This window comes from Molothrus aeneus, chromosome 15 (genome assembly GCF_037042795.1).
Source record: "Molothrus aeneus isolate 106 chromosome 15, BPBGC_Maene_1.0, whole genome shotgun sequence".
In the NCBI taxonomy this organism is placed as follows: domain Eukaryota; kingdom Metazoa; phylum Chordata; class Aves; order Passeriformes; family Icteridae; genus Molothrus; species Molothrus aeneus.
The window spans coordinates 3815553-3839560 of NC_089660.1; the positions used below are offsets into that span (position 1 = coordinate 3815553).

Here is a 24008-nt window from a genome sequence, read left to right on the forward strand (position 1 = left end):
CCTCATTTCAGAAATGTGAGTTCCCTGCTTGTTTTCACAGGGAGTTTCATGTCTTGTTTCTTGCATCACCACAGTTTCAAAACAGCCATGCCCACTCCTTTTTCTCCCTGCACTGTTTACTGTTATGACTTCTCAGTGCTCTGCAATCCAGTATCAGTCAGAATCTTGCTGCAATTCACTTTATTACTCACCGATTTTAATTACACAGCTCACACAACCTTCCAAACTGCCTCCCCCGCTGCCTAGGGACTTTGTCCTGTCAGGACCAAGCCATAAGCAGTAGTTCCTTCCTCATGGGCAGCTCATTTCTCAAATGCTGGTCACTGCCTGACTACAACCACACCTCAGACCATGACCAAGAAGACACAATTTTATCAGCCTGTGACAGCATCAAGCAGGGACAAGTCTAACAGGGATTGTGAGCCTTAGTGCCGTGCAGCCTCAGTGCTGCAGGAGAGCTCTTGGGGAAACAAAAAAAAGCGCCACAGCCTAAATTACATGTTAATCACATAGTGTATTCACCCCATTCCCAGTGCTCCAGAACTGGCTGTACCGAGACATCACAACAGTCTCTCAGAAAACTCCATCCCCAGCCAGGATCCACCCTGCCAGCCAGGGCTGCTGGTAGACACTTGCCCGTGGCCGCAGCTTCGCTCTTGTCCGATGTCACTGTCGGGATTTGAAGGCCGTGGCCGCCATGCCCCCCAGCAGGGCGGCGAAGGTGCAGCCCTGGGCTATGACACGCGCCCGCATCATCAGCTGGGAGCGCCGAGTGTTGCCTTTCTTGAAGCAGATGATTCCGTAGACCAGGACACTGACGGTGCACAGACAGCCTGCGAGGAAGGACGGGGGCCGTGAGGAGCGGCTTCCCCCGCACTCCCAAACCCGGGCCGCGCGTCCCGGGGGCAGCCGGCCCGGGGCTGAGGGACCGGCCCTCACCAGCGGCCATCGCGCCGGCCCGCGCCCCTCACTCCGCCTCCGTCCAGCCACCCCCCGCCCCACCCTCACCGAGGGGCACCAGGGGGTTCTCGCGGGTCTTGCGCAGGAACTTGTCCGCGAATCCCTCCTCAGGGAACGTGGGCAGCGGGCTGGGCTCCAGCGGCGGGGGCGGCCCGGCCGCCATGGCCAAGGTGACAGCAAGGCCCTTTCCGGCTGCCGTAGCCCCGCCTCCGAAGCAGTGCATGCCGGGGGTTGCAGTCCGGCGCGCGCACTTACCGCGCTGCGCTGCTGTCTCGGAACTACACTTCCCGTGGTGCCCCGGGCCGGCGCGGCAGCCCCGTGGCCAGCCCGCGCGTGTCCGCCATGCCGAAGGCCAAGGGGAAGAGCCGGCGGCACAAATACTCCTACAACCTCAACCGCAAGCGGCTCTACCGCAGCGCCCGGCGCCGCGCCGCGCCCCGCATCGCCTGGTGAGCGCCGCGGACGCGGGGGAGCGGCGTGGGCTGGGGCAGGGCGGCCGGGAGCCGCTGCACGTGTCGGCGGGGAGGGGGACGCGCACGGCCGCGGGGTGAGGGACACGGCCGTGATGTCGCTTGTCCCCGCGCAGCTCGCACATCCGCCATGCCTGGGACCCGCACAAGTCGGTGGCGCAGAACCTGGCCGACATGGGCCTGGCCGAGGATCCCAACAAGGCTGTCCCCATCCCGAAGAAGCTGCTGGTAAGGGAGGGTTTGGTCCGGGCCGCTCCTTTGTGGGGGGAGGTATCCTGGGCAGGTGACTCTGGATAAGTCTCTGGCAGTGGACACGTTTCTTATCTTGATCTACGCGCTTATCTCACCAAGATCCTGGCGTGGGAACGAGCTACAGCGCTCCCGAAACATAATGGACTTTAGAACAAATATAAAAAACGTCCGTCCTGGGACTTGCCAGAGACAGGGGGGGTTGGGAACGCTGCAGCGAAGTTGTTCCTGATAACAAAGAAGGGCTCTTTGTGTACAGCAGTGCCAGCCAGGCCCATCTGCGTAAGAGGGCAACACTTTCAGGTGAAAGGTGGCCCCAAGAAGCTCAAGGAAGAAGTAGGAATGACCTTGTTTGCCATTTGTCTCCATTCACACAGCGTTTCTCAGCTGACAGCCTTGCCCACAAGCCAGTTTATGGGCACAAGTAAAACTCTGCTTAAGCCATCTGGGATTCCTGCCCCTTGCAGCCATGTAGAAACAGTTTGGAGTTTTGAGAACAATGTGTGTGGGGACACAGCAGTCTTCCAATTGTGCTTTTCTTAATTTGTGTTTTCTCTGCTATAATTCAGGGGATGGAAGTGGAAAGTGATGGACAACAGCCAGGAAAGAAAATAGTGCGGAAGCCGTACGTGGTGAATGGTCAGTGCTGCATTTGGGCTTCTCCTGAGCCCCTGTGGGTTATTTTGTCACCCTGTGCTGTGCCAGGGGTAGGGAAGGATGTTGTTTCTTATCCAGCCTTGTGGAGGAGCATGTCTTTTCCACAGTATTTGTCCCTGCAGCCTCGAGAGGGCTCTTATCACTGCGAGATGTGCTGGTGCTTGGCTCCAGGGTGACAAGAAGCCATGGAGACAGTGTCTGGTGTTTCAGTGGTGGGTTGGGCAGCTCTGAGCAGTCACACTGCAGCCTGGGCTGAAAGGGTCTGCTGCTCCTGTGTGAGCTGGAGAAGAGCTGCAGTGCAGGCCTGGATGTTGTCTGGGCCATTTTCTTGCACCATCCTGCTGGGAAATGTCCCTGCATGCACCAGCAGCCAAGCTGTGTGGCTGGAGTCAACGTTGGGGAGAGGCTGGGGATCTCTGAGGTGTTGTTGCTTCCTTCCCCTCCCTCATGCTACCTCTGCCCTCTGCCCAGAGATGGAACTGGAGGCCAGCCTCCCTGAGAAGAAGTCGAACACACTCTCACGGGACCTCATTGACTATGTGAGATACATGATCCAGAACCACGGGGAGAACTACAAGGTACATTCCAGAGCAAGGGATTCACTCCTGGATCTTCCCAGCAACAGCATGAGAACTGCTAATCCTCTCTGTCCTGGATCGTGTTTTGCAGTTAGCTGATTCTTAAGGGAAAAAACCACTTTGAACTGTGGCCAGCTCCCTGTCTGAGTCAGGCAGTGATCACACTGCTGTGGGTGGGCTGGGTTGGTGTTTGCTCTTGGGGCTGCTCCCCTGACTTACCTTCTCCTTTGTCACAGGAAATGGCTCGGGATGAGAAGAACTACTACCAGGATACTCCCAAACAGATAAAGAGGAAAATCAATGTGTACAAGAATTTCTATCCTGAGGAGTACAAGAATTTCATTGCATCACTCAAGCCAGAAAAAATGGAAGTGCAGTGACTGTTCTTTTTCCTCAGGTTTACCTGCAAGTGAAGGCTTGACATGAATATTTTCCAAACTGAAAAAGCCTCTGGGGCTGGAGGAAGAACCTTCACTAGGCAGAGAGGGTTTTACTCTCCATGAAAGACTCTTGGCACTGGCACTGACTGTGCTGTTCTGCTCACTTTCTGTGTGGCAGCCAGCATTTCTTCAGCTTTGCTAAAATAAAGTACTCTTTCTAGCTGCTTGTGAGTGTCTTGTTTGTGAGCTCCTGCCTGGTGCAGTCCTGCTTTGGAGAGCTCCTGGTGATGTTGGCCTTGGACACGTGTCCCCCCCTGCGGTGACAGGGCTGGGTGTGGGCAGCACTCAGACTTTGGCTGATTGTCCTGTAGGCAGTGTAAGTTGGAGCAGGGCCATGTGCTGTGGTCTTCCCTTGTGCCTGCAGCTTGGGAGAGTAGACTGGGGTCTCTTTCCTGCCGAGAAACTGGAGGGCAGCAGAGAGGTCACCCTTTCATTGATAGAGGAAGGAGCAGCTGTAGAAAGGGTGTCACAGTGAGACTCTCTGCCACATACTCTTGTTCCTGATGGGCTTGCCAGCTTCCAGGATTGTTTTTCCAGGACCTAGCGCCCTGTGGGCTGACCCAGCAACCTCCTGTCTGCAGGAGGACGGGACACGTGGGCAGGACACGATCCCAGCCCCGCCACCGGGCCGTGGGTGCGCTGGGGCCCCGGTAAACCGGCAAACCCCGCCTTCCCCACCTGAACTACAGCTCCCAGCGTACCCCGCTCCAAACGACCGCATCTCGCGAGACCTCGCCCCTATAAAAGCGCCCCCGCAGGCGTAAGCAGCCTCCGGCTGAGGCGACTCGCGGCGATTCCGCTATGGCTGCTCCGGGCCTGTTCCTGCTGCCGCTCGCCGAGCCCCGCTGAGCCCCCGCCATGAGCTCTGGGAAGCCCGACGCTCCCGGTAAGGTTCCGCACCCACTCCCCGCCGGGCTCGGTCGGGCGCGGCGGCGGCGGCGGGCGCTGAGCGCTGCGCTCTCTCCGCAGCGCTGGAGCCGGGCGGCGGGCCCCGCTCGGGCAGGATGTCGTTGCCCCTCGGCGTTCCACGCCGCGCCTTCAGCTACGATGATGCCCTGGAGGACACGGCGCCCATGACTCCGCCGCCCGCCGATCTGTGCGCCAGCGTGCTCTGGAAGCAGCCGGTCATCCCTGAGCGCAAGTACCAGGAGCTCTCGAAGGTACGGGCCCGACTGGCCCCGGCATGTCCTTGGGTGCCCCGCAGCTCTGGCACCGTCTCCTGGCATCCCCCCCGTCGTTAAACCCCTCCTGCCCTCGCAGCAGGAACCTCGGGAGGGGCTGGGGACACAGCCCGGCACTGCTGCCTGGCCTTGCAATGGGCACATGGAGGTGTGGATGGGACAAACGTGTGCTGAGTGTCTCGTCCGTGTTCGTGGTTAAAAAAACCCCAGCAACCAGGTGTAATTAAAGTAGAGCATAAGGCTGGTTTAGGCTGGATGTAAATCCTTTACCGTAAGGGTGGTGAGGCACTGGCACAGTTTGTACAGGGAAACTGTGGCTGCCCCATCCATTGAAGTGTTCAAGGCCAGGTTGGTGGGAGCTCTGAACAAGCTGCTGTACTGGAGAGTGTTCCCCCACCATGGCAGAGGGCTAGAACTGGATGATATTTATGATCCCTTCCAACCCAAACCATGCTGGGATTCTGTGCTTTGAGTGCAGGACCAGCCCTTTTAAATTTAGAGGCTGTTTTCTAAGTTTGAAATTAAGCTAAATGTTGTTGGATGGAAGAACTTAATTCTGTATCTCTATGAGCTTAACCTCTACTTTAAACCTCCTTGGTTTTTAAATCTCTTGTGGGAGACCACAACCAAAAAGTTGTGGTTTGGTACAAAAAAACCCTCTCCAGTAGGGAACTCCTGTGTTGGGTGGAGGAAGTCAGTGTTTCACAGGATACTTTGTTTTCTAGCATTTCTTTTCTGTTTCTTTGCTGGGGTCCAGTGGTTGATCTATGACCACTGGACACACTGAGCAAGAAACATGTAAGTCATGAGGTGGGAAAACAAGTTGTTCACTCCAGGCTCTGCTCTGTGACTGCCATTCTGTGAACAGCTGGTGCTTGAGCTGCCTGGGAAGGTGCTCTTGGTGCTTTTGCCCAGTTGACCTTGAAGTCCAGTTTGCATTTAGGAGAAGAACAGATGTTCTGGTTTCTTGCCTGTTGACCTTGTTGTACTTGGACTTACAGCTTGTTTGCTCTGAGCCTGGTAGGTGCTCAGATGTTGGATACAAGTCACTTGTTCATTGCTATGAATTCTAAGGTTCTGACCACTCCTGCTGCAGTGTGCACAGCACACTGTGGGGAGGGATTTCTCCCATGGGATGAAGGCTGGCTGCCAGAGCAGCACCTTGTCTCACTTGTGTAGTTAGAGATGTCTCCTTGCCAGGTGCTGAGATACTTCCCCATCTCAAAACATCCCCTGCTGCTTCCCCACAGGATGAGGAAGGGGATGCCAACATGAAGCCTGTCATAACTCCTTCATCATCCACTGAAAGTGTGAACAAGGTGCCTGTGGTGAAGGCTAAGGCCACTCACGTCATCATGAACTCCCTCATCACAAGTAAGAGCTCACCTCCCACTCTCTCATGTGTGGCTTGGGCACTGAGGGGGCTCCAGCTTGCTGATGCCTCAGGGTAATTCCTGGAGAACTCTTGGGTTCAGACTGGCTCTGCTCTGGTGCTGTGTGAGTTTGTTTTTTTCAGAGGATGTTTCTAGAAGGAAGCAAGGAACTGGGGAAGAGGCCACATGTGGTTCTTCTATGTTTCCAGGAGTGGGGTAGGAGTGCAGAGTTTGTTGTTTGCTGACAGGACACTGCAGTCCATGCTGCTGGAGTGCAGAGGCTGCTGCTGCTCTGTTTGATTATTAACTATTATTAACTATTTCTGAATGACAGGCAGAGCTCTACCATTAACCCAGGCAGTGAGGGGAGCTGACACACTGTGCTAATGGAGCACTTCAGGCATTGATGTTGTTAATAGCAACAGCTGCCTTGCTAACTGCAACACTTCTAAACATGAACCATGGTGCTTTAAAATAAAATGGGGTCAGTTATGTTTGCAGAGAAGATGTGCCCTTTTGCAATGAGAGGAATTATTTCTGTGTTAATCTGTCCATGCTGCCTCTTCTTTCAGCAGCTACAAAAACCAGGAATTGTTATCTGGTTTAAAGAAGACAGTGGGCTTTTCCACTAACCTTTTTGTGCCCTGATTCCTTTTGACTTTTCTCCTTGTTCCACCAGGGAATGAACATCTTATGCTGGGGTTTGGAGGGAGTGCTTACGTTTTTCAGAACTGAAGCTGATATCAGTGTATTAGATGCTGGCTCTGTGTCTGGCTGAAATGGCTTATTTTACCTGATCTAAAATCACTGGGAGTCTTTAAAACATGACCTGCAAGGCTCCCTTGAATGCAGTGGGCCACTTAAAATGTCCAACTTATTGGGTTCTCCTGGATTTATGAAGTTGTGAGTGGGAGTGATGCAGTATTGGGGTGAGATGGGATTAATTACAGGTGTTGCATTTGTGGTATGTCTGGTGATTTGGGACAAATCACTGCTCATCTCACTGTCTCAGGGTGGTTGGCATGTCAGAATATCTCACCAGCTACATCTTTCTGCCTCAGCTTGTTACAGTGTGAGAAGGATGAAAAAAGGGGTTTGCATTCAGTTGCTAGAACTGCTTGTGGTGGTACTTCTGTGTGACTTTGTGCTCTTGTGTGTTCCAGAGCAGACTCAGGAGAGCATCCAGCGCTTTGAGCAGCAGGCAGGGCTGAGGGAAGCTGGCTACACACCCCACAAAGGCCTCACCACTGAGGAGACCAAGTACCACCGAGTGGCTGAGGCAGTCCATGTAAGGCTTGTTTTCCATTGCATTTCTCTGTGTAGGAAGGGTCTGGTTTAACATTTACCTGGTGACATAACTTTCTGGAGTGTGTTGCCAAAACTTTCCTTAAGCTGTTTCCTCTGAAGGCTTTTAGCTCATTGTGTAGTAAAGTTTACCCAATTGTATTTTAAAATTAAAATTAGCCTCAGTAGTTTTGAAACAGCTTTTTTATTCTCAAATCTGTCACATTTCACTGTCATATCAGTCTATGACAGTTGTCTTTCCAAGTGGGGACAACCCTACACAATTGAATTTCTTGCTGTACTTTTGAATGGTGCCCTGCAGTTGAATTCTGTAACTATGTGTCCAAAGAGAACTTGTAAACTGTACATTTCCATTGTGGAAGTTACCAGATGTGTCTTACTGAAAACAAAAGTCTTGAATGAACATGTTACTGTGGGCTGCTGAGCTCTTAAAAAATTGCAGTTGGAGTTTAATAGTCAACTCTTGCAGTGTCCTCCCACGAGGCCAAAGTCTCAGTAACTGCGTCGATGAATTGCATTGGTGTGGCTTGAATGGCCACAGGAAACATTACAAGGTACCCTGTGTATTTTGTGTTTGAACTGTAACTGCCCTTCAAATGACTTCTTCAAAGTTCAGTTTGTACTGTCCAGCTTGTAAATAACATGGTTTGCATACAGCCAGTTCCTGTTTATTTTGTGCCCTGAAGGGGTTCATCTCTGTTCCAGGGCAGTGTTTCCATGCTGGTGTACACTAATTGCTTCACAGGGTCTCGTATTCCTGATCTTGTACCTTCTCTGAGAGCTGGTCTCAGCCTCATTAGAGAACTGAAAGCTTTGTTGCTCTGATTAGTGCTGGAAACAAATGGATGCTGTGGCATTTAGAGCAGTTACCAGGTAGCTGAAGTGAGCTCTGCTGCATCCACAACCTCCCTATGAGGGCTGGTGTTCTTTCTGTAGCCTAAAGTGAACTTTAAAAATGCTAATATTTGATGTGAAGAGAAACTCATGGGGGTGTATGCAGGTATTGTAATACTGGATACAACTTTAGGTGTGGTGACACTTATTCTTTCTCACCTGTGATAGAAACAATCGTCTGGTTTTGGTTAAAAATGGGTGTTCCTCATGTCCAGTATTTAAGCTGTGTTGCTTCTCTTTCTCTTGCCTCTCCTGACAGAACCTAAAAATGCAGAATGGAGACACAACAAAAGATGACAAACAGAATTCTTCTGCTCAGTCCACTCCAAGCAGCACCCCCCACTCCTCCCCCAGGCACAGAAGCAGGTACTCTGCCTCCTTTGGTTTCCTACAGGCTGCTGGGGTGGGAGCTGCTACAAACAACCTTCTTATCCTGTGAGGGACTGCACAGGGTGAAATTCAGAGCCTGGTGAGGATTTGTGTTTGGTAGATCCAAATGTTGGAAGCCTCTGGAGCTTGAGCATGCATAGTTTATCCTGGATGGATTTCTTAAATTACCCCTTTTGACTACATGAAAATTTCCTGGCATAGTGGGGTCACTTGAAGTATTTATTCTCAGGTTTTAAACATCTCAATTAATTTTTTTTTCCTTAGGGGTTGGTTTAGTCAGGGATCCTCTACTTCTATCACTGGCTCAGACTTTGCTATGGAAGGTGGTGGGGACAGATTGTCATCTGAAAGATGGAGCTTTTTTGGACCCAGAGCTGTCCAGAAATCAGCCAGTGATGCAGGTATGTCCTTGAAAATCTGCCTTGCCAAGGGGGGAACTATCACACAACACACTTGCTGGCTGTTTCTGGAATCTTTTCCTGCTTGCCTTGTTAATCTCCAGGACCACCTTGGGAATGTGTGTTAGTCATAGAATTTCTGTGCCTGAAAATAGAACAGTTGGGTAAAACCTGTTCCAAGGATCTGGAAGTAGAAATAACTTGCAGTGAGTTTCAGTGGGAGTGGCAGGGTGTGAGGGTGACAGCTTTTTACTCTTTCTCTGATATGTGATGCAACCAAGACTGGAAGTGTCCACCCCTGATGTGGAATAGGCTTCAGATGATATAAAGCTGTTGGAATTTGCATAGGCTGTCTGTGGTGCTGAGTGTCAGTGACACTGCTCACTCCTGGCAGCAGTAGGAAGGGGATTTGACTGGTTTTCCTGGTTTTTACTGTGATTTTTTTTTTTCATCAGGAGGATTTACCATTCAGTCCTATAAGGGTGCCCAGAAGCCATCCCCAATGGAGCTGATGCGTGCTCAGGCTACAAGGATGACAGAGGATCCAGTCACCTTCAAGCCACCCAAAATGGACATTCCAGGCACAGATGGGAGGAAACAATCTCCACGTTCCCACAATATCAAGCCTCGGGATCTGAACGTGCTCACTCCCACTGGGTTCTAGAGGAAAGCTTCCAGTGTCTTTAGCAGGCTACAGGGTGTCTTAGGCTCTGCTTCCCTGTCCTGTGTGCTGCAGTAAAGTAGGAAAGTCTCCTTTTCCAGCTCTTCATCTCAGAAAAAGAAACAGTCCTGATTGTCCTGCTAAAGCCAGTCTTGGAAAAACTCCTACACTGTCCTAAACCAATGTAAACCATCCTGTCTGCTGCACTGCACTGGTTTGGGCTGCCAGGCTGCTCTGGATGTGCTTCCTAGTACACCCCACCACAGTGAAACCCTGAGCCATGGTTTTTTGGACAGGGTTCCATGTGGTGTGTGAGCACCTGGCTTGTGTGCCTGGAACCCGATTGTCTTGTCCTGCTCAGTGCTGAAGGACCCACAGGAGGACTGGTTCTGTCAAGAGATCATGCAGAAAACAATGTGAACCAGCAAGGACTGAAAACTTGGACCATCAACTGCCAGAAGGAAGATGGGATATGGGGTAGGTCAGTATAAATGTGGCACTCTCTCACTAGCCAGTGTGACCATGTTTTTTGTTCTTGGAATATTTTTAAAGGGAAAAGAGACTAGTGACTATTCTAAGATGCTCTCATTGGAAAGGCACAGAGCAGAATCTAATGGAGCTTTGAAGTAATGAGGAAGAATTCCTTTTCTTCCAACTCTTCATGTTCCTCTAAGAAGGTGGAAGTAATCAAAGCTGGTGTATTTTCAAGCAAGTAATCCTCCTCTCTCTGTTCTGCAAAACAGCCCTGTCCTGTGTCCTAGACAGAAGATTTGCACGTGTTCTGGCACTCTGGATGCTGCTTGATTTGTTTTTGTTGTTTTTTTTTTTCCCTAGAATTGTATGGAATGTATTAGATTCTGGGAACTTTCTCAGACAGGGTATTTTGTTTTATCAGCATTAAGTGTGTTCTGCAGGGCTGGGGAAGGACTGAGGGCAGACCAAGGCTGAACATTCCTCCCTGCCAAGGTACAGCTGGATGTGATCCTTGACCTAGTCTGAACCAGTTCCTGGGAACAGCTAACACCAGCTTTCAGGGAAAGTGGAAGGAACTCCTGCCTACCATCTAATCCCTTAAGCATGATAGGCACCATTGCTCTGGAATCCTCACCTGTGCTGTGGCAAGTGGGTCTCCTCAGGTCTGCTCTTGATCTCACCATGGTGTTGCAGAGTCCCTCAGCCAGCAGCAGCCTTGCATCTGGAAGTGGAAGCTTCTCTGTTGCCAGGACATTCTACAGAAGTTACTTAACAGGTGGTAACTGTTGAGCTCTGGGGTTTCTCACTTAAACCAACCACTCTCCCTGGAGGTTTCCTTGGCTGGCTGCTGGCCCCTCTGAAGCAGCACATTTTGTAGCACTGCTTTCTCTCAAGCTTCAGCAGCACTGCCAGTGATGTGTTGTGTGAAAGTCCCCCACCCAAACCAGCAGTTCTGTCACCACTCATTTGCACCTTGGCAATCAGGCTCTCATTTGACATTAATTTATTTGTTGACTGTATTCATGTCTCCTAATGTGTATGTTTGTTTTGTTTGTTACAGGACAATAAAATCCTTGTGGAATGGAGGTCCACAGTGCGTGTTGGTGCTGGCAGAGCATCTGTGGGAGAAATTTGGGGCTGTCCAGTGAGTGTGGGGTCAAGGTTCTGGTGGATCAGGCTCTGGCAGCACCTCACTAAGGTGAAATACTTGCCCACAAACTCCCCTTTCACAGGGAGATTGGGTTTACAGCCAGGCTCAGTTCTGTCTTAGGGCTTGTGCAGATGAAACTAAACATGGCATCTTTGTGTTTTCTTGAGCAATCCAAATTCATGTTCCTGAGATTTTTGTCTCTTGTTGCTTGTGTGCTGTTTCCACGTGTACTGTGGAGGTGGGCACAGGTGTGGGAATTAGGCTGGTGTTTCCCTAGAGATGTCCAGTTCCCCTCTGGTGCTGTTGTAGTCTTTTTAACTTCTCCTTTAAAGTGCTGCTGATGGGCTGGGGAAGTCTGAGCTCTGAATGCTGGCGTTCCCTGTGCTCCTGGAGTGTAAGCTGAGCTGAAAGTCATGGAACAGATTCAGGTACTGAGGTACAGCTGCTGCTGTGGTTCTGATTACATAGGTGAATCTCATGGATTTGGAAGGCTGAGGTTTAAAGCATGGCCTTATGGTGTGATCTGACAGAGCTCTGGACTTTGGGCAGAGCTGGCACCAAGACTAAAGACTCTTAGCAAACATGAAAACAATTTATTTTTTTAAATTTACAAAGTGCTTTGTAAAATTGCATGAGGTAAACTTGAACGGAAATTTTGAAATAATGTAAACCAAACATCTTTTAAAAGAACTGTATAAACCAACCCCCATGATGCTGAGATTGCAGTATGAAATGGGGGAGCTTTATATTGAGAACATGAAGTTTTGTCCCCCTTGCTGCAGTGGTTGTCTCCATCAGGCAGCAGTGACAGTCAAGAACAACTCTTGCAGCTTGAACAATTTCTCCTGGACTTGTTGGGGCAAATAAGTGCCTTTGGGCAGTGCTGTCATCAAGACAAAAGTGTCTTAGCAAAAATGAAAAAACCTCATTTTTTAAAGTGTACGAAGTGCTTTGCAAAACTGCACAACAAGGCAAACTTGAATGGAAATTCAGAGACAATGTAAACCAAAACTCTTTCAAAAGAACTGTTATAAACCAACCTCATGATGCTGAGATTGCAGTATGAGATGGGGGGGTTTATATTGAGAACATTAAGTTTTGTCCCCCTTGCTGCAGTGGTTGTCTCCATCAAGCAGCAGTGACAATGAAGAACAACTCCTGCAGCATGAACAATTTCTCCTGAATTTGTGGGGGGAAAGGCTCCCCCAGGGTCTTCTGCATTCTGCTGATGAAGTCATTCATCTTCAGCTGAATGTCCAGCTGGCTGATGTCATCGCTGTCCTGGAGCCTGGCCTTGGCTTTCTGAGCAATCAGTTTCATCCGGTCACTGACAGAGGTCCACAGGTGCTCTGCAAAAGGAAATGCTGGTGGGGAGAGGCAGCACCCAAAGGGCTGCCTGAGCTGCTGGGATGGACCCCAGGGTGCCACAGGCAGTGCTGGAAATGGGACTAATCCTCTTGTTATCCTCCATGGTTCTGCACAAGACTTTGGGAAGAAGGAACTGGCCCCTCCTGGAGCACATTTGGCATGCAGAGAGAGCCCAGGAATGGGGAAGGGGCAAGGCTTGTATAATCCTTGTCTTCTGTGGGAATGGCAAAATGGGCAGCTACAAAGGAGTCTCCAAAGAGCCCAACAACAGTCATTATTATCTAGGAGTTCAGGGGGAGTGAGACTTTGCATATATGATGGTGGATTCCTCTGCATTCATTCATGACAGCCTTAACCCTGGGCTAAAGCACCTGAAGTTGGAAGAGACTTCTGGCAAAATAGAGTGTTTTGTGACTGTGCCACTCTCCTGGGGTCAGAATTCCTGCTGTTTCCATGGCTGCTGTGGGTGGTGTTCCCTGCACAGTTTACCAAGTGCTGAAAGTGTCCTGGCTTGCCCAAAGGAGGGCTTCAGAGACAGTGAGGGATCTAGAGGGGAAGCCACATGAGGAGTGGCTTAGGTCACTTGCTGTGTTCAGCCTCAAGGAGACAGATCAGACCTCACTGGGGTCTACATCTTTCTCAGGAGGGAGGGGCAGCTCCATCTCTGCTCTGTAGGACAGTGACAGGACCTGAGGGAATGGCTGGAGATGTGCCAAGGGAGATTTAGGTTGGCTTTTAGGAAAAAGTCTTCCCCCACAGAGTGGTTGGGCACTGAACAAGCTCCCCAGGGAGAGTCATGGCTCCAAAGCTGCCAGAGCTCCAGGAGCATGTGGACAACTCTCAGGCACAGGGTGGATTATGGGGTGTCTATGGAGGGGCAGTAGTGTGTCTCTTTAAACCTGGGATATTCTATGATCCCTTTGCCTTCTGCTTTTCCTCCTAAACCACCCTATTCTTCCACCCACTGTGCAGCAACTTAGACCACAGTGGGTACAAAGCACCCTCTTGTGCACTGTCCAGTGCTGGGAAGTGCTTCCTTCCTTTAGGAAGAAGGTTAGTTTGTAGGGGCTCAGCTTGGCAAAGCAAGGTGGGTGCTCTGATTAATGCAACATCACTTTTTGACCGCTGGGAATAGTTCCTGTCATGGATGGAGGCACACTGTCTTTCTAAGATTCACTGGCCATGAGTCCAGTAGTGATGAGAGGAGGAAGAGGAATTTGGCTGTTGTGCTGCAGCCTCTTGATGAGACTGTTAGGGCCAGAACAAGCACTGCTTACCCAGTTTTACACTATGGTAACTCAGCAGCAGCAAACTCAAGTACTGCAGCATCTCATCCCACCTTTGCCACGTTGCTGTTTCATCCTAGGACAGAAGACAGTATTTGGTTCTTAGAAGTTTTCTCAGAGGAAAAAAAAGTCAAAGGAGAGGTTGGACTGGATACCTGGAATTGTGGCAGCACAGAGGAGTGGCTCAGGAAATACAGGATCTTGTCCAGAGACATGGATGAGGTTGTGGGCACGTCACAACTATGCTGGAATAGCAGCTCCAGCAGTCTGCAGCGCAGGAGCTGGCTCTCCATGGTGTTTAACAAAGCTTCCCTGCAACACAAAAGGAATTTACTTTGGTGGACACCACAGCCTGACCAGAGACAACTGTTCCAGCATGCTCCTGCTGACCTAGTGCAGATGTGGGGTGACTGCAGGGGCTACCCAGCCATGGCCTGGAAGGAAGACCACCAGATGTGGTGAGAGACCTTTGTTATCCATGTTTTCATCCTCAGGTGTGACCTGCAGCAGCTGGAAGTGAGTACAGTCTCTAAAGCAAACTGAGCTGCTTCACTTCACCCTGCCCAGCAGCCTGTGTGGCAGTGGCTCATTGCTGCTGCCTTGCAGGGAGCCCAGCCAAGCAAGGGTGATGTGGGGTCAGGAGTAGAAGGATCTACATCTGTCCTGGGCAAAGTGACACCTTGGTTAGAGTCAGTTTGGCTTGGTTTATACCTGGTGTGTGCACAGAGTTCTGCTGAAAGGATATGAAGGGCTGCTTGCTGGGCATTGAAAGATGGGTTTGAAATGCTTGGGGGCTTAGTGGTCTCTTCACTCCCTTGTGCTTTGGCTTCACATTTGAATTTCTTAAAGAAGCAAACAAAGGATGCCAAGGCAAAGCTGCAGGAACTGCATCATATTTCTGACTACCTGGTTGCCTATGGGAATCAGTGATGTCTTTTTGCCAGTGCTTGGCTGTGCTGCACAGTACTGCTTTTCAGGCCCTCCTTACAGTTTTAAGGTCACAACTTTACCAAGTGGGAGAATTGACTGTTCTCAGCAGCACACCACCTTGGGTGTGTTTCCATCAACACATCATCTGCTCAGCTGGTGATGCTGCATCTCCATGGGGGAGACAGCCACGCTCTTGCTGGCTGGCCTTTCTATATGCTGTAGAACTTTATGCATCCAGACTTGGATGTAAATTGGGAATCAGATAATTGATCACACAGGCAAATGCTGCCTTGCACATGCTTGTCTCACCTTTGGCTCCTCAGGGGGATATTCAGTATGAACGGGAAGATGTCGTCTGCAATCTTACGGGAGCTGCAGGTGGGAGATCTGTCCACTTCCACTGCCATGGCCAGCATCCGCTGCAGCAGGAGCATCGTCCTGGCCGAGAGGGGACAGTCAGCACAGGGGGACTCTGCCCCTCAGCTTGCCAGGCAAAGCCTTGGGGATGGTCCCTGCTTCAGCCTTGTGTGGTGAGGGGTATGGGAATGCAGTGGGCCAGGTTTGGTGTCTGCTGGTGGCTTCTGAATCTGATGCTTTTGCAAGCAAAGCTCATCCCCAGACTGACCCTTGGGCAGTCTTGGTGGCTCTCCTGAGTGCTGGAGCAGCATGGGGCTGCCTGGGCTGTGGGCCACAAGCTCCAGCCTTACACTGCATGCAAGAGGATGACACTGAGCCAGTTTTCTACCAGGTGAGAGTCTTTTGCTGACCAAGTCTTTAACACAAAGGAGAACTAGCAAAGCTGGTCACAGGTACAGCCTGGCTTCCCTGAACTGACAGTGAGAGAGTGACTCTGGCTTCTGCCTGACTTGGGTCCATGATAATGCCAGCAGGGAGTTTGGAATTCTGGAGCTTACTTTTGGGCAAAGAAAGCTGTCTGGGCCTGCTCTGTCTGAGGGCTGGCCAGCCTTGGTGAAGATGATCCAAGTTCAGCCCTGGCTTCTTGCAGCTGTTCCCGGGGCTGGGAGAACCCAATTCCTGTAACTGCTGCCACCAACCAATTGACCACTTCCCTGGAACAGAACAAGAATTTTATTGGGGATGTGCCATGTTTTGCTGTGTTCTGACCTCTAGATCCACTTAGAGCTGGAGGAAAGGCCCTGACTATGAAGAGTATCTTCCACACACTTGGACAAGTTAGGAACTAGCTCTGTTGAACAGCTCAACAAAGGAGCTCTCTTGATTTGTACACTTGCCTGCAGACTGCTTCCTTCTCAGTCCTGTCCTGAGCAATGCAAATCTGACCTCATCCCTGGAAAAAGCCCATTCTGTTGTGACTGGAAAGGCCTTGCATCATCTGTGGTGATTTGCTTTTGTAAATATTTTCTAGTCCCTATAGCTGGCCCTATGCTTCCCTTTGTCTCCCAAGTCTGCTTCTTGGAAAGTCTGAAAGTCTGGCTGGAGTCTTGACAAATGTTCCCTAAGCCCCTGCCTCTGAGCTTCTGGTTAGAGAACAAGGAGGAGGTGTCCCTTACTTGACATTGTTGAAGCACAAGTCACATGAAAGCACTTTCTTGGCAATTGACTTCTGCAGCTGGTATGACTTCAGATTGTGCTGGAAGTCATCCTCCAGGGTCTGTACCACGTACTGCAGGAAGAGGAGCCAGCCAGGGGGCTTCTCCTGGGGGCAGAGGGAGAGCACGTGAGTCTGGTGGGACCACAGGCCTAGGAACACCAGGGAAGCTGGCTCTCTCGGGAGTGTACTGATGTACCTACTGAGGAGTAGTTGTAGGAGGAGCTGCCTGGCTCAGGCAAGACCCTGAGGGGCATTGCTGGGCATTCACTAGTGCTGTGACCCAGAGTTTATCTGCACCTTCTTCAGTGGGACAACCTGCCTAAAACTGTGCAGAGTAAGGGAGCACTCTCGATAAATGTGGGATTCCCAGCTGTTGGACTGGCCAGCTCTGCAGCAGAGCACAGCCCCAGGAAGCATTTAAGAACACTCACCCTCCCTTAGGCAGCGTGTGCTGGATGATCCCTGCCCCATGTGACACACAAGGTGCCAAGTACCTGCTGCTCCATGATGAATTTCACCAGTGTCCAGTCCCATCCCAGCGTGGTGATGTTGGCTGGATGGAGCCTGCAAGGACAGCCATGTCTGTTTGTGCTGACCTGCCTGACCATGTGCTTGGAGACACGGCAGCCTCTTAGCCCTTCCCCAGCCACTCCCAGCCCCACCTGCTCAGGTGCCTTCCTCTCTCCATCTTTGCCCTCATCCCTTCTCCTGCCCATAACACATTAATTTTTTAGAAGTACCTGACAGGGTTTATACTCCAGGGAGATGCCCAGGACTCCTATGTCTGTGGCCTCATAAAACATTGTAGCTTCCTGTGGGAAGCCTGAGGAAACTGAGGGAGCTGCTCCAGCCACTGCTGGCACTGCTGCAGCCCATGGAAGGCACTTCTGCCATGTCAGAGCAGTGAAAAATGAGACCTGTGCTTCAGGGCAAGGCAAGCACACTCTTCTGTCCCCAGGGGCTCCCTTGTGTCACAAGCTGTCCCTGACCCACCCTCAGAGAGCCCAGGGTGTGCCTGTGTTGGCAGGAGGATTATCCTGGGTTATAGGGGAAATCACTCCCTGTTCTGTGGGTGAGCCCCACAGAGAATAACCCTTAGGCTGGGCAGACCCCTGGAAACACCTAGCCAGCCCTGGGACCAGGGGAACACATACATTTGGATCTTCATCAGTAGTGTGTAGATGTCATTGAGGATCTCCCCTTCATGGGTGTCCAACAGCATCTGTTTGATCAGGTGGCAGATGATTTCTTTGGGGGGACGGTGCTGGCAGGAGACAAACTCGTTCAGGAAACACAAGGTGCCCTCCAGGATGTTCTCCTCCATGGTGGTGTGCACCATGCTCAGCTTCCCCCTGGGGATGAGCTCAGGTTTCTGCTGTGTGCAAGGCAAGACAATGGGTGAAAGTTCCCCAGACACAGAGAAACCCAGCTGTGATGTGGGGCCCACTGTGAAGGGAACTGCAATAACCAGAGCCCCCAACTGCCTGGCAAAGGGGAGCAAGGGCTGCTCCAAACCCTGTTTACCTTCTGTGTGTCCCTGTTGGGTGCTGTGCCTTGGAGGAAGAGGTGCTGGACTCCACTCCTGCTGAAGTTGTGCAGTTTATCCAGCAAGGCCTTGCTGTCAGCATCAGTCCTGGCTGGGGTGGCTTGCTGGATTGGTTGGTGTGCTGGGAAGTCACTTGCTTCTGGCAAAGACCTTTGGGGCTTTCCTGATGTTATAGGAATGGTTGGGGCAGGACTCAGCCTTGGGGGGAGGTTCCTTTCCAGGCAGGGCTGGGGAGGATCCTCCTCTGGGCCATCAGCTCCCATGCTGCTGTTGCTGTCCAGGCTGGGGGGAGATGGGGACTGGCAGTCTGAGTCTGACTGTGAGTCCAAGCTGCTGTTAAAGGCAGTAGTGCTGTAATCTTGCTCTGGGCTCCAGCTGTGGTGCCTAGAGACAGGAGAAAGGCAGTTGCAGTTCTCCATGGTTTCTGCTGTGACCATGGTGGAACTGAGCTTCTCAGAAGTGTTGTGCGATGCTGGTGCAGGGCTTGGCTCTGGCACTGCCTGTGTTTCTTTTTCTGCAGAGGGGCAGAGTTGGGGATGGGACTTGTGTGCTGCTGCAGCAGCATTTCTGGAGTTCTGAGCAGCACCAAGGGTGGACTGGAGAAGGCTGCACATGTCCTCAGTCAGGTCGATGATGGCGAGGCTGCTCGACGCTGTTGGGTCTGAGTTTGCATCCTCACAGGTCAGGTCAATGATCTCCTGTGGGGACAGAGCAGCAGTGTCAATGTCCTGTCCTGCCAGGAGCCCTTGCTATGGCACTGTAATCCCAGTCTAAGAGGGAAAAGGGCACCAGCCTAGAAAAGGGGCAAAGACCCTTCTGCTTGTCCAAGGGGGACTGTGGCCCTGAGCTCTGGGATCAGCCTCCTCTGGCACCACAGCTGAGCCTGAGCCCAACCCAGGCTCTTCCCCACTCCCCTCAGGGCTCACGTCCTCGTGCCTTGGCTCAGAGCAGACCTGGCTGCCTGCTCAGCTCCTTCCCATGACAGGGAAATGCCAGTCCTGCTGCCATGTCCAGGGAGGGCAACAGAAGCACAGGGAGCTCTCCTGTACCCAGGCGCTGGCAGGAACAGCACAGGATCGAAACCCTGCCGCCTCTTCTGTGTCACATCACCTGCTCTGGAGGACAGGAGTGGCAGGAAATAAAGCTGCCTTTTGATCTGTGGCACCAGTCGGAGCTACAGCAACCCTGACACTTTGGGGACTCCCATCTGGGCCTCGCTGGGCAATGCAGGCTCCGAGGGGCAGCAGGAGCAGCAGGGGAGGCAGCTGTGCCTGCACCAGCAGCAGACCACACACTGCACTTCTCAAGCTTTTGGAAGGCCCAGGCAGGGTCAGAGCCTGTTTGCTCTTGGGAAAAAAATCTCCCTCAGCACCTCAAAGCAGCGAACACATTTAGCAGAGAATTTAAATCCACTTTCCTCCCCCGGCTCAAACCTGCTGCCTTCCCCAAGGAGAGGGCAAAGCCCAGCGGGCTGCGGGACGCAAGAGGAGCTGCGGAGGGAGGAGGGTGTAGGGCTCCAACCGCCTCAGGACCCGGGACAGCGGTGCAGGGCCGGGGACAGACCGTGTTTCCCCGTCCGGGCCCGAGCCTCGTGCCCGCAACCGCCGCCGCACGGCCTCACCTGCCCCACAGCCGCCGGCGGAGCGGGACAGGGCCCAGGAGCGGCACGGGGAGCAGGGGCGGCAGCCGCCCCACCGCATCCCGACCCCGCCGGGTGCTGAGCTCTGCAGGGCCGGACCCTTCTCGGGGTGCAGCGAGGGCACCGCGACACGCTGTGGCAGGCACCGGGCTCTTGCTGAGGGTATATGGCCAAGGAGGCCGGGACTCCTGCGGGGAGCGCGCTTGTGGAACGGGGCTCTGCTGGCGGGAGGTGCCCGCGGCGACCCGAGCCCGGCTGGGAAGAGGGTGGGAAGTCCCTGAGGACGCGGCTGGGACGGGACGGGACCGGGGAACACACGCCCACCCCCTCCACTGCCCCCGAGGGTGCTCGTCCGTGCGCGCCTCCCGTCCCTGCCCGCCATGGCAGCGCCGCCATCTTGTGTGGGGCAGCAGCGGCGCCGTGCCCGGCGGGAGCCGCGGACTCACGGCGGGGCCGGGCAGCGAGTGGCGGGAGCGGCAGGGCTGGAGCGGCGGCGAGCGGGCGCCCTCCGAGTCCGAATCGCTGACGAGGACCACGTTGTTGTCCATCTCGGCGGCGGGCGCCAGCTCCGCTCCGCCGGTGGGGCCGCGCCGGGCGCGGGGGGGCGGCGGAAGTGGCGTCAGGCGCGGTGCCGGGGCGGGGCGCGCGCGGCGGTGGCGGTGCCGGTGGCGGCGGCCCCGCCATGGCGGTGTCGCCCTACGTGCAGGCCATGCAGGAGCTGTTCCGCGCCAACACGCGGAGCCGCGAGTTCCCGGCGCACGGCGCCAAGGTGCACTCGGTGGCCTGGAGCTGCTGCGGCCGCCGCCTCGCCTCCGGCTCCTTCGACAAGACCGCCAGCGTCTTCCTGCTCGAGAAGGACCGGCTGGTGAGAGAGATCCGCCGGCATCGGGCAGGCGGGGGCGGTGCGGGTCGGTACCGGGAGCCCTTGGGCAGCCCGGGCGCGGCTGCCTGGGCTGGGGTCCAGAAGCGGGAGAGTGTCCCGGTGGTCGGTGCCGGGCCTGGGGGTGGGTACCCGGTGTGCACCGGAACAGGAGCTTCGCGAGGGGCAGCGCAGGCCGGGTCTGCCGGCCGGGAATGGAGCTGGTGGTGCCCGGCGGGGTTCTCCACCCTGGCCGGCCGTGGGCGGGAGCTGTGACCATGGTGGGACTGGGGTGGCGGGGGGCCCCTCCTGATCTGTCCCAGTTGGGATGCACCGTGATGGGATGTGGGACAGGAGCTGGAGCGGAGCTGGGCACAGCCTCACGTCGTCTGCTCGCACCCTCCAGGTGAAGGAGAACAACTACCGCGGCCACGGGGACAGCGTGGACCAGCTCTGCTGGCACCCCAGCAACCCGGACCTGTTTGTCACAGCGTCAGGGGACAAAACCATCCGCATCTGGGATGTCCGCACCACCAAGTGCATCGCCACCGTCAACACCAAAGGTGAGTCCTGCCTTCCCAGGGCACCTTCCCAGCTGGGTCCCGGCAGGAGCTCAGCTGTGTGGGACCCATCTGCAGTGGCACAGAGCTTTGCACCTTTCCTGTGGTTCTTTCTGGTTTGGACACCTTTGCTTTATATTTGTGTTGCACTCATCATGTGAGAGCTGATTTACCGTGGGTTCAGGACTGGTAGAACTGCTGAAATAAGGTGCTGGCTGTTAAAATGTCATTTGTACTTGTCTCTGGAGTCAGTGGGCTGTGGGGCTGGAGGCTGAGGGAAAGCATGTTTACAGAGAGGTGTGGTGGAAATGAAACTTTGTGTGGATTCAGAAAAACTATTTGAATTCATGTGCTGCTTAACCCAAATACCATCTATGGTCTTGGAAATGTCCAGTTTTGAGTTGTTGGGGCTGGGAATGGCATTGTAAAGTTGTATAACAGCAACCTGCCATGTTCTTACCTTTATTCAAAGGTATTTTTGGCTTCTGCTTTTTCTGTATCTCAGAGATGACAGGATTCAGAGGATCTTTGGCATGACCTTGTTTGGTGATTGCTGTGGTCCCATCTTGGCTGAAATGGGCTGTGACATATTTGTTTTCAAGCTGTACTTGTCACAAGTTTGGTTTTGCTGGATAGCTGCTGTGCAGGGTTTGTGTGTTAGACTGAAGAACTGGCAGTCTTTCCCATTTGGGAATGGTTTGGAGTGGAAGTGGGACCTGCTACCTTTCTGTCCTTTCAGGTGAGAACATCAACATCTGCTGGAGCCCTGATGGACAGACGATTGCTGTGGGGAACAAGGATGATGTGGTCACCTTCATTGATGCCAAGACACATCGCTCCAAAGCTGAGGAACAGTTCAAGTTTGAGGTGAACGAGATCTCCTGGAACAACGATAATAACATGTTCTTCCTCACCAATGGGAATGGCTGCATCAACATCCTCAGGCAGGTGCCCATGGCTGCTGGTGGGCTGGGCTGGCTGCAGTCATTTGCAAGTGCCTTTGCTGCTTTTGGGAAAGCTGAGCCCCACATCCCAGCAATCCCCTGCCCTCTGGTGGGAATAAGCTTGCCTGGAACTCAGGTTGCCACAACTGTGGGCTGGGCTCAGCTCCCCAAAATGGTCCCTGATGCTTTGCCTCCTTCACTGGACACTCAGTGAGTCCTGCCTTGGCAGGGTTTGCTTCCAGTCCTGGTGTGCCTCATGCCTGCCCTGCTCTAGGAAATCCCTGTGCTTTTCTCACTGCTCCTTGCCCTCTCCCTTCACCTCCACAGCTACCCAGAGCTGAAACCCATCCAGTCCATCAACGCCCATCCTTCCAACTGCATCTGCATCAAGTTTGATCCCATGGGGAAGTACTTTGCCACAGGCAGTGCTGATGCACTGGTCAGCCTCTGGGACGTGGATGAGCTGGTGTGTGTGAGGTGCTTCTCCAGGTAGGTAGAGCTGTTCCAAAATCGTTTTCCCCCTCTCTGGGGATGGTGGTGGCAGTGCCTCACTGTCTGCTCCCCTGGGTTGCTGCAGGCTGGACTGGCCCGTGCGGACGTTGAGCTTCAGCCATGATGGGAAGATGCTGGCCTCAGCATCAGAAGATCACTTCATTGACATTGCTGAGGTGGAGACAGGTAATGGTTTTATTTTGGGGAACAGCAAGGAGGGAATTGGATGGAGAAGTGCTGGTAGAGCTGGGAGGACACAGGGGGAATCCGTCTGCTAAGGAAGAGCTTTCCTGTGCAGAGAATGCCATGAGGGGGAGCCTGTGCCTCAGAAGTCTGTGGCAGACATGCCTGTCATGTCTGTACCTTGTCACTGGGTGACTAAAAGGCGCTGGAGCAGCGTTTGTGCTGCCTCTCCCCTTTGCTGAGGGAAGCAGCAGGTGCTTGGCTCGGGGAGGTGAGCAGCAGAGGGGGCTGGAGGCTCTCCAGGCTGACCTGGCTCCTTTTCCATGCAGGAGAGAAGCTCTGGGAGGTGCAGTGTGAGTCCCCCACCTTCACAGTGGCCTGGCACCCGAAGAGGCCTCTGCTGGCCTTCGCCTGTGACGACAAAGATGGCAAATATGACAGCAGCAGGGAGGCTGGCACTGTCAAGCTTTTCGGGCTCCCCAACGACTCCTGATGAAGCTGCTGCACCCAGGGAGGCAGCACCTGCCTGCCCTCGAGGGTGGGAGCTTAGCACAGGTGGGGCAAGGAGCTGGCTCATCTCCTTGCCAGCCTGGCAGGGCTGTGACCTCGGTGTGTCCTGTTCTTGGGAGCTTTATAAACAGGCAGCTGTGTGCTGGGGAGAATGGGGGGATTCTGGCAGGGCCCCCCTCTGCTGCCTCATCTCTGGGGCATGGGGGGCTTGTTCCAAAGGCAAGTGGCCAAAGAAAATCAGTCACTGAAGGTGGCTGCTGAGGAGCCTCCCATGGGAGGTGCTCTGCTTTGACCAGGCTCCCCAGCAGTGATGAGATACGTGACTGTCCCCTTGTCCCTAAAAGCCTGGTGGCAAGGGCAGCTCTGGGAGCACAACCTGCCTCTCCCCCTCCCAGACATCCCATGTCTCTTCCCTGTGCTGGGGCAACGGGGGGAGGGTGGGTGGGGGGATGTGAACTGGTAGATGTTTTCCAGCTGGGGTTTTTTTAAAATATTTGTGGTGTCTTTTTCTAATTTTGATAAATCCTCTTCCTTAACGAAGGTGCCTGTGGCTATTTGAAGGGGGAAAAGGGGGGTGCTGAGCTGCTCTCCCTTCCCCTGCCTTCTTCCCTTGGCCATAGCAAGGCCCTGGCAAGAGGGGTCTGTCGGGGATTGTCGCTTTTGTCCCTGCTGCCTGTCCTCGCTCTCGGTGTCCCCTGTCCTGCGCTGTCACCGCACCAGGGGGCGCTGCGTCCCCACGGTGGGACGCGGGTGACAGCGGGGACACTGCTCAGATCGGGACATGGAGGACGCTGCAGGTTCCGTGCCACGGCCGCCAGCCCCGGGCACAGCCCTTCCCCTGCCCTGTGCCCACTGCCCAGGGAGGGCTCTGGGGATTTCTGCCTGCCTGCAGTGTCGTGCCGGGTCACAGGGCACAGCCTGCCTGCAGTGGGGACCTT

At 53.5% G+C, this 24008-nt stretch overlaps 5 protein-coding genes across 9 annotated transcripts; 3 read left to right on the plus strand and 2 right to left on the minus strand.

Annotated features, from left to right (window-relative positions):
- Positions 1 to 163: 163 nt before the first annotated feature.
- Positions 164 to 1161, minus strand: HIGD2A (HIG1 hypoxia inducible domain family member 2A). The gene is made up of 2 exons (XM_066560149.1): positions 1009 to 1161; positions 164 to 833 (listed from the first exon to the last, which is right to left on the minus strand). The coding sequence occupies exons 1-2, from the start codon at positions 1121 to 1123 to the stop codon at positions 667 to 669; spliced, it is 282 nt and encodes a 93-aa protein (XP_066416246.1). The 5' UTR covers positions 1124 to 1161; the 3' UTR covers positions 164 to 666.
- A 102-nt stretch (positions 1162 to 1263) lies between these two features.
- Positions 1264 to 3514, plus strand: NOP16 (NOP16 nucleolar protein). Its single transcript, XM_066560153.1, has 5 exons — positions 1264 to 1409; positions 1547 to 1658; positions 2249 to 2318; positions 2808 to 2914; positions 3151 to 3514. Exons 1-5 carry the CDS (start codon positions 1303 to 1305, stop codon positions 3292 to 3294), a joined length of 540 nt encoding a protein of 179 aa, XP_066416250.1. The 5' UTR covers positions 1264 to 1302; the 3' UTR covers positions 3295 to 3514.
- Positions 3515 to 4132: 618 nt separating this feature from the next.
- Positions 4133 to 11115, plus strand: KIAA1191 (KIAA1191 ortholog). Its single transcript, XM_066559845.1, has 7 exons — positions 4133 to 4240; positions 4324 to 4514; positions 5786 to 5909; positions 7072 to 7196; positions 8367 to 8473; positions 8762 to 8898; positions 9351 to 11115. The coding sequence occupies exons 1-7, from the start codon at positions 4213 to 4215 to the stop codon at positions 9557 to 9559; spliced, it is 921 nt and encodes a 306-aa protein (XP_066415942.1). The 5' UTR covers positions 4133 to 4212; the 3' UTR covers positions 9560 to 11115.
- Positions 11116 to 11758: 643 nt separating this feature from the next.
- Positions 11759 to 20117, minus strand: SIMC1 (SUMO interacting motifs containing 1). 5 transcript variants are annotated; one of them, XM_066559843.1, is made up of 10 exons: positions 19969 to 20117; positions 17862 to 18581; positions 17492 to 17709; positions 16832 to 16901; positions 16297 to 16442; positions 15679 to 15834; positions 15074 to 15202; positions 13990 to 14146; positions 13826 to 13910; positions 11759 to 12529 (listed from the first exon to the last, which is right to left on the minus strand). In XM_066559843.1, the coding sequence occupies exons 1-10, from the start codon at positions 20068 to 20070 to the stop codon at positions 12309 to 12311; spliced, it is 2004 nt and encodes a 667-aa protein (XP_066415940.1). In that variant the 5' UTR covers positions 20071 to 20117; the 3' UTR covers positions 11759 to 12308. The 5 variants fall into 5 exon arrangements, with proteins under 5 accessions (XP_066415940.1, XP_066415939.1, XP_066415936.1 ...); XM_066559842.1 differs by having other exon boundaries at positions 17492 to 17712; XM_066559839.1 differs by having other exon boundaries at positions 17492 to 17766.
- Positions 20118 to 20180: 63 nt separating this feature from the next.
- Positions 20181 to 23606, plus strand: THOC3 (THO complex subunit 3). The gene is made up of 6 exons (XM_066560165.1): positions 20181 to 20387; positions 20788 to 20944; positions 21681 to 21885; positions 22213 to 22374; positions 22463 to 22563; positions 22890 to 23606. Exons 1-6 carry the CDS (start codon positions 20205 to 20207, stop codon positions 23051 to 23053), a joined length of 972 nt encoding a protein of 323 aa, XP_066416262.1. The 5' UTR covers positions 20181 to 20204; the 3' UTR covers positions 23054 to 23606.
- Positions 23607 to 24008: the final 402 nt, after the last annotated feature.

Excerpts from the sequence above, each read along its gene's own strand:
- KIAA1191 (XM_066559845.1), top strand. The coding sequence starts at position 4,213 with ATGAGCTCTGGGAAGCCCGACGCTCCCG. Across the intron at positions 4,515-5,785 it reads AGTACCAGGAGCTCTCGAAG|GATGAGGAAGGGGATGCCAA; the intron begins GTACGGGCCCGA and ends GCTTCCCCACAG. Across the intron at positions 8,899-9,350 it reads GAAATCAGCCAGTGATGCAG|GAGGATTTACCATTCAGTCC; the intron begins GTATGTCCTTGA and ends TTTTTTCATCAG.
- HIGD2A (XM_066560149.1), bottom strand. The coding sequence starts at position 1,123 with ATGGCGGCCGGGCCGCCCCCGCCGCTGGAGCCCAGCCCGCTGCCCACG. Across the intron at positions 834-1,008 it reads GAACCCCCTGGTGCCCCTCG|GCTGTCTGTGCACCGTCAGT; the intron begins GTGAGGGTGGGG and ends CCTTCCTCGCAG.
- THOC3 (XM_066560165.1), top strand. The coding sequence starts at position 20,205 with ATGGCGGTGTCGCCCTACGTGCAGGCCATGCAGGAGCTGTTCCGCGCC. Across the intron at positions 20,388-20,787 it reads TGCTCGAGAAGGACCGGCTG|GTGAAGGAGAACAACTACCG; the intron begins GTGAGAGAGATC and ends CGCACCCTCCAG. Across the intron at positions 21,886-22,212 it reads GGCTGCATCAACATCCTCAG|CTACCCAGAGCTGAAACCCA; the intron begins GCAGGTGCCCAT and ends TCACCTCCACAG.
- SIMC1 (XM_066559839.1), bottom strand. The coding sequence starts at position 20,070 with ATGGACAACAACGTGGTCCTCGTCAGCGATTCGGACTCGGAGGGCGCC. Across the intron at positions 18,582-19,968 it reads ACTCGCTGCCCGGCCCCGCC|GAGATCATTGACCTGACCTG; the intron begins GTGAGTCCGCGG and ends CTGTCCCCACAG. Across the intron at positions 13,911-13,989 it reads CTGTGCTGCCACAATTCCAG|GATGAAACAGCAACGTGGCA; the intron begins GTATCCAGTCCA and ends CTTCTGTCCTAG.
- NOP16 (XM_066560153.1), top strand. The coding sequence starts at position 1,303 with ATGCCGAAGGCCAAGGGGAAGAGCCGGCGGCACAAATACTCCTACAAC. Across the intron at positions 1,659-2,248 it reads CCATCCCGAAGAAGCTGCTG|GGGATGGAAGTGGAAAGTGA; the intron begins GTAAGGGAGGGT and ends GCTATAATTCAG. Across the intron at positions 2,915-3,150 it reads ACCACGGGGAGAACTACAAG|GAAATGGCTCGGGATGAGAA; the intron begins GTACATTCCAGA and ends CCTTTGTCACAG.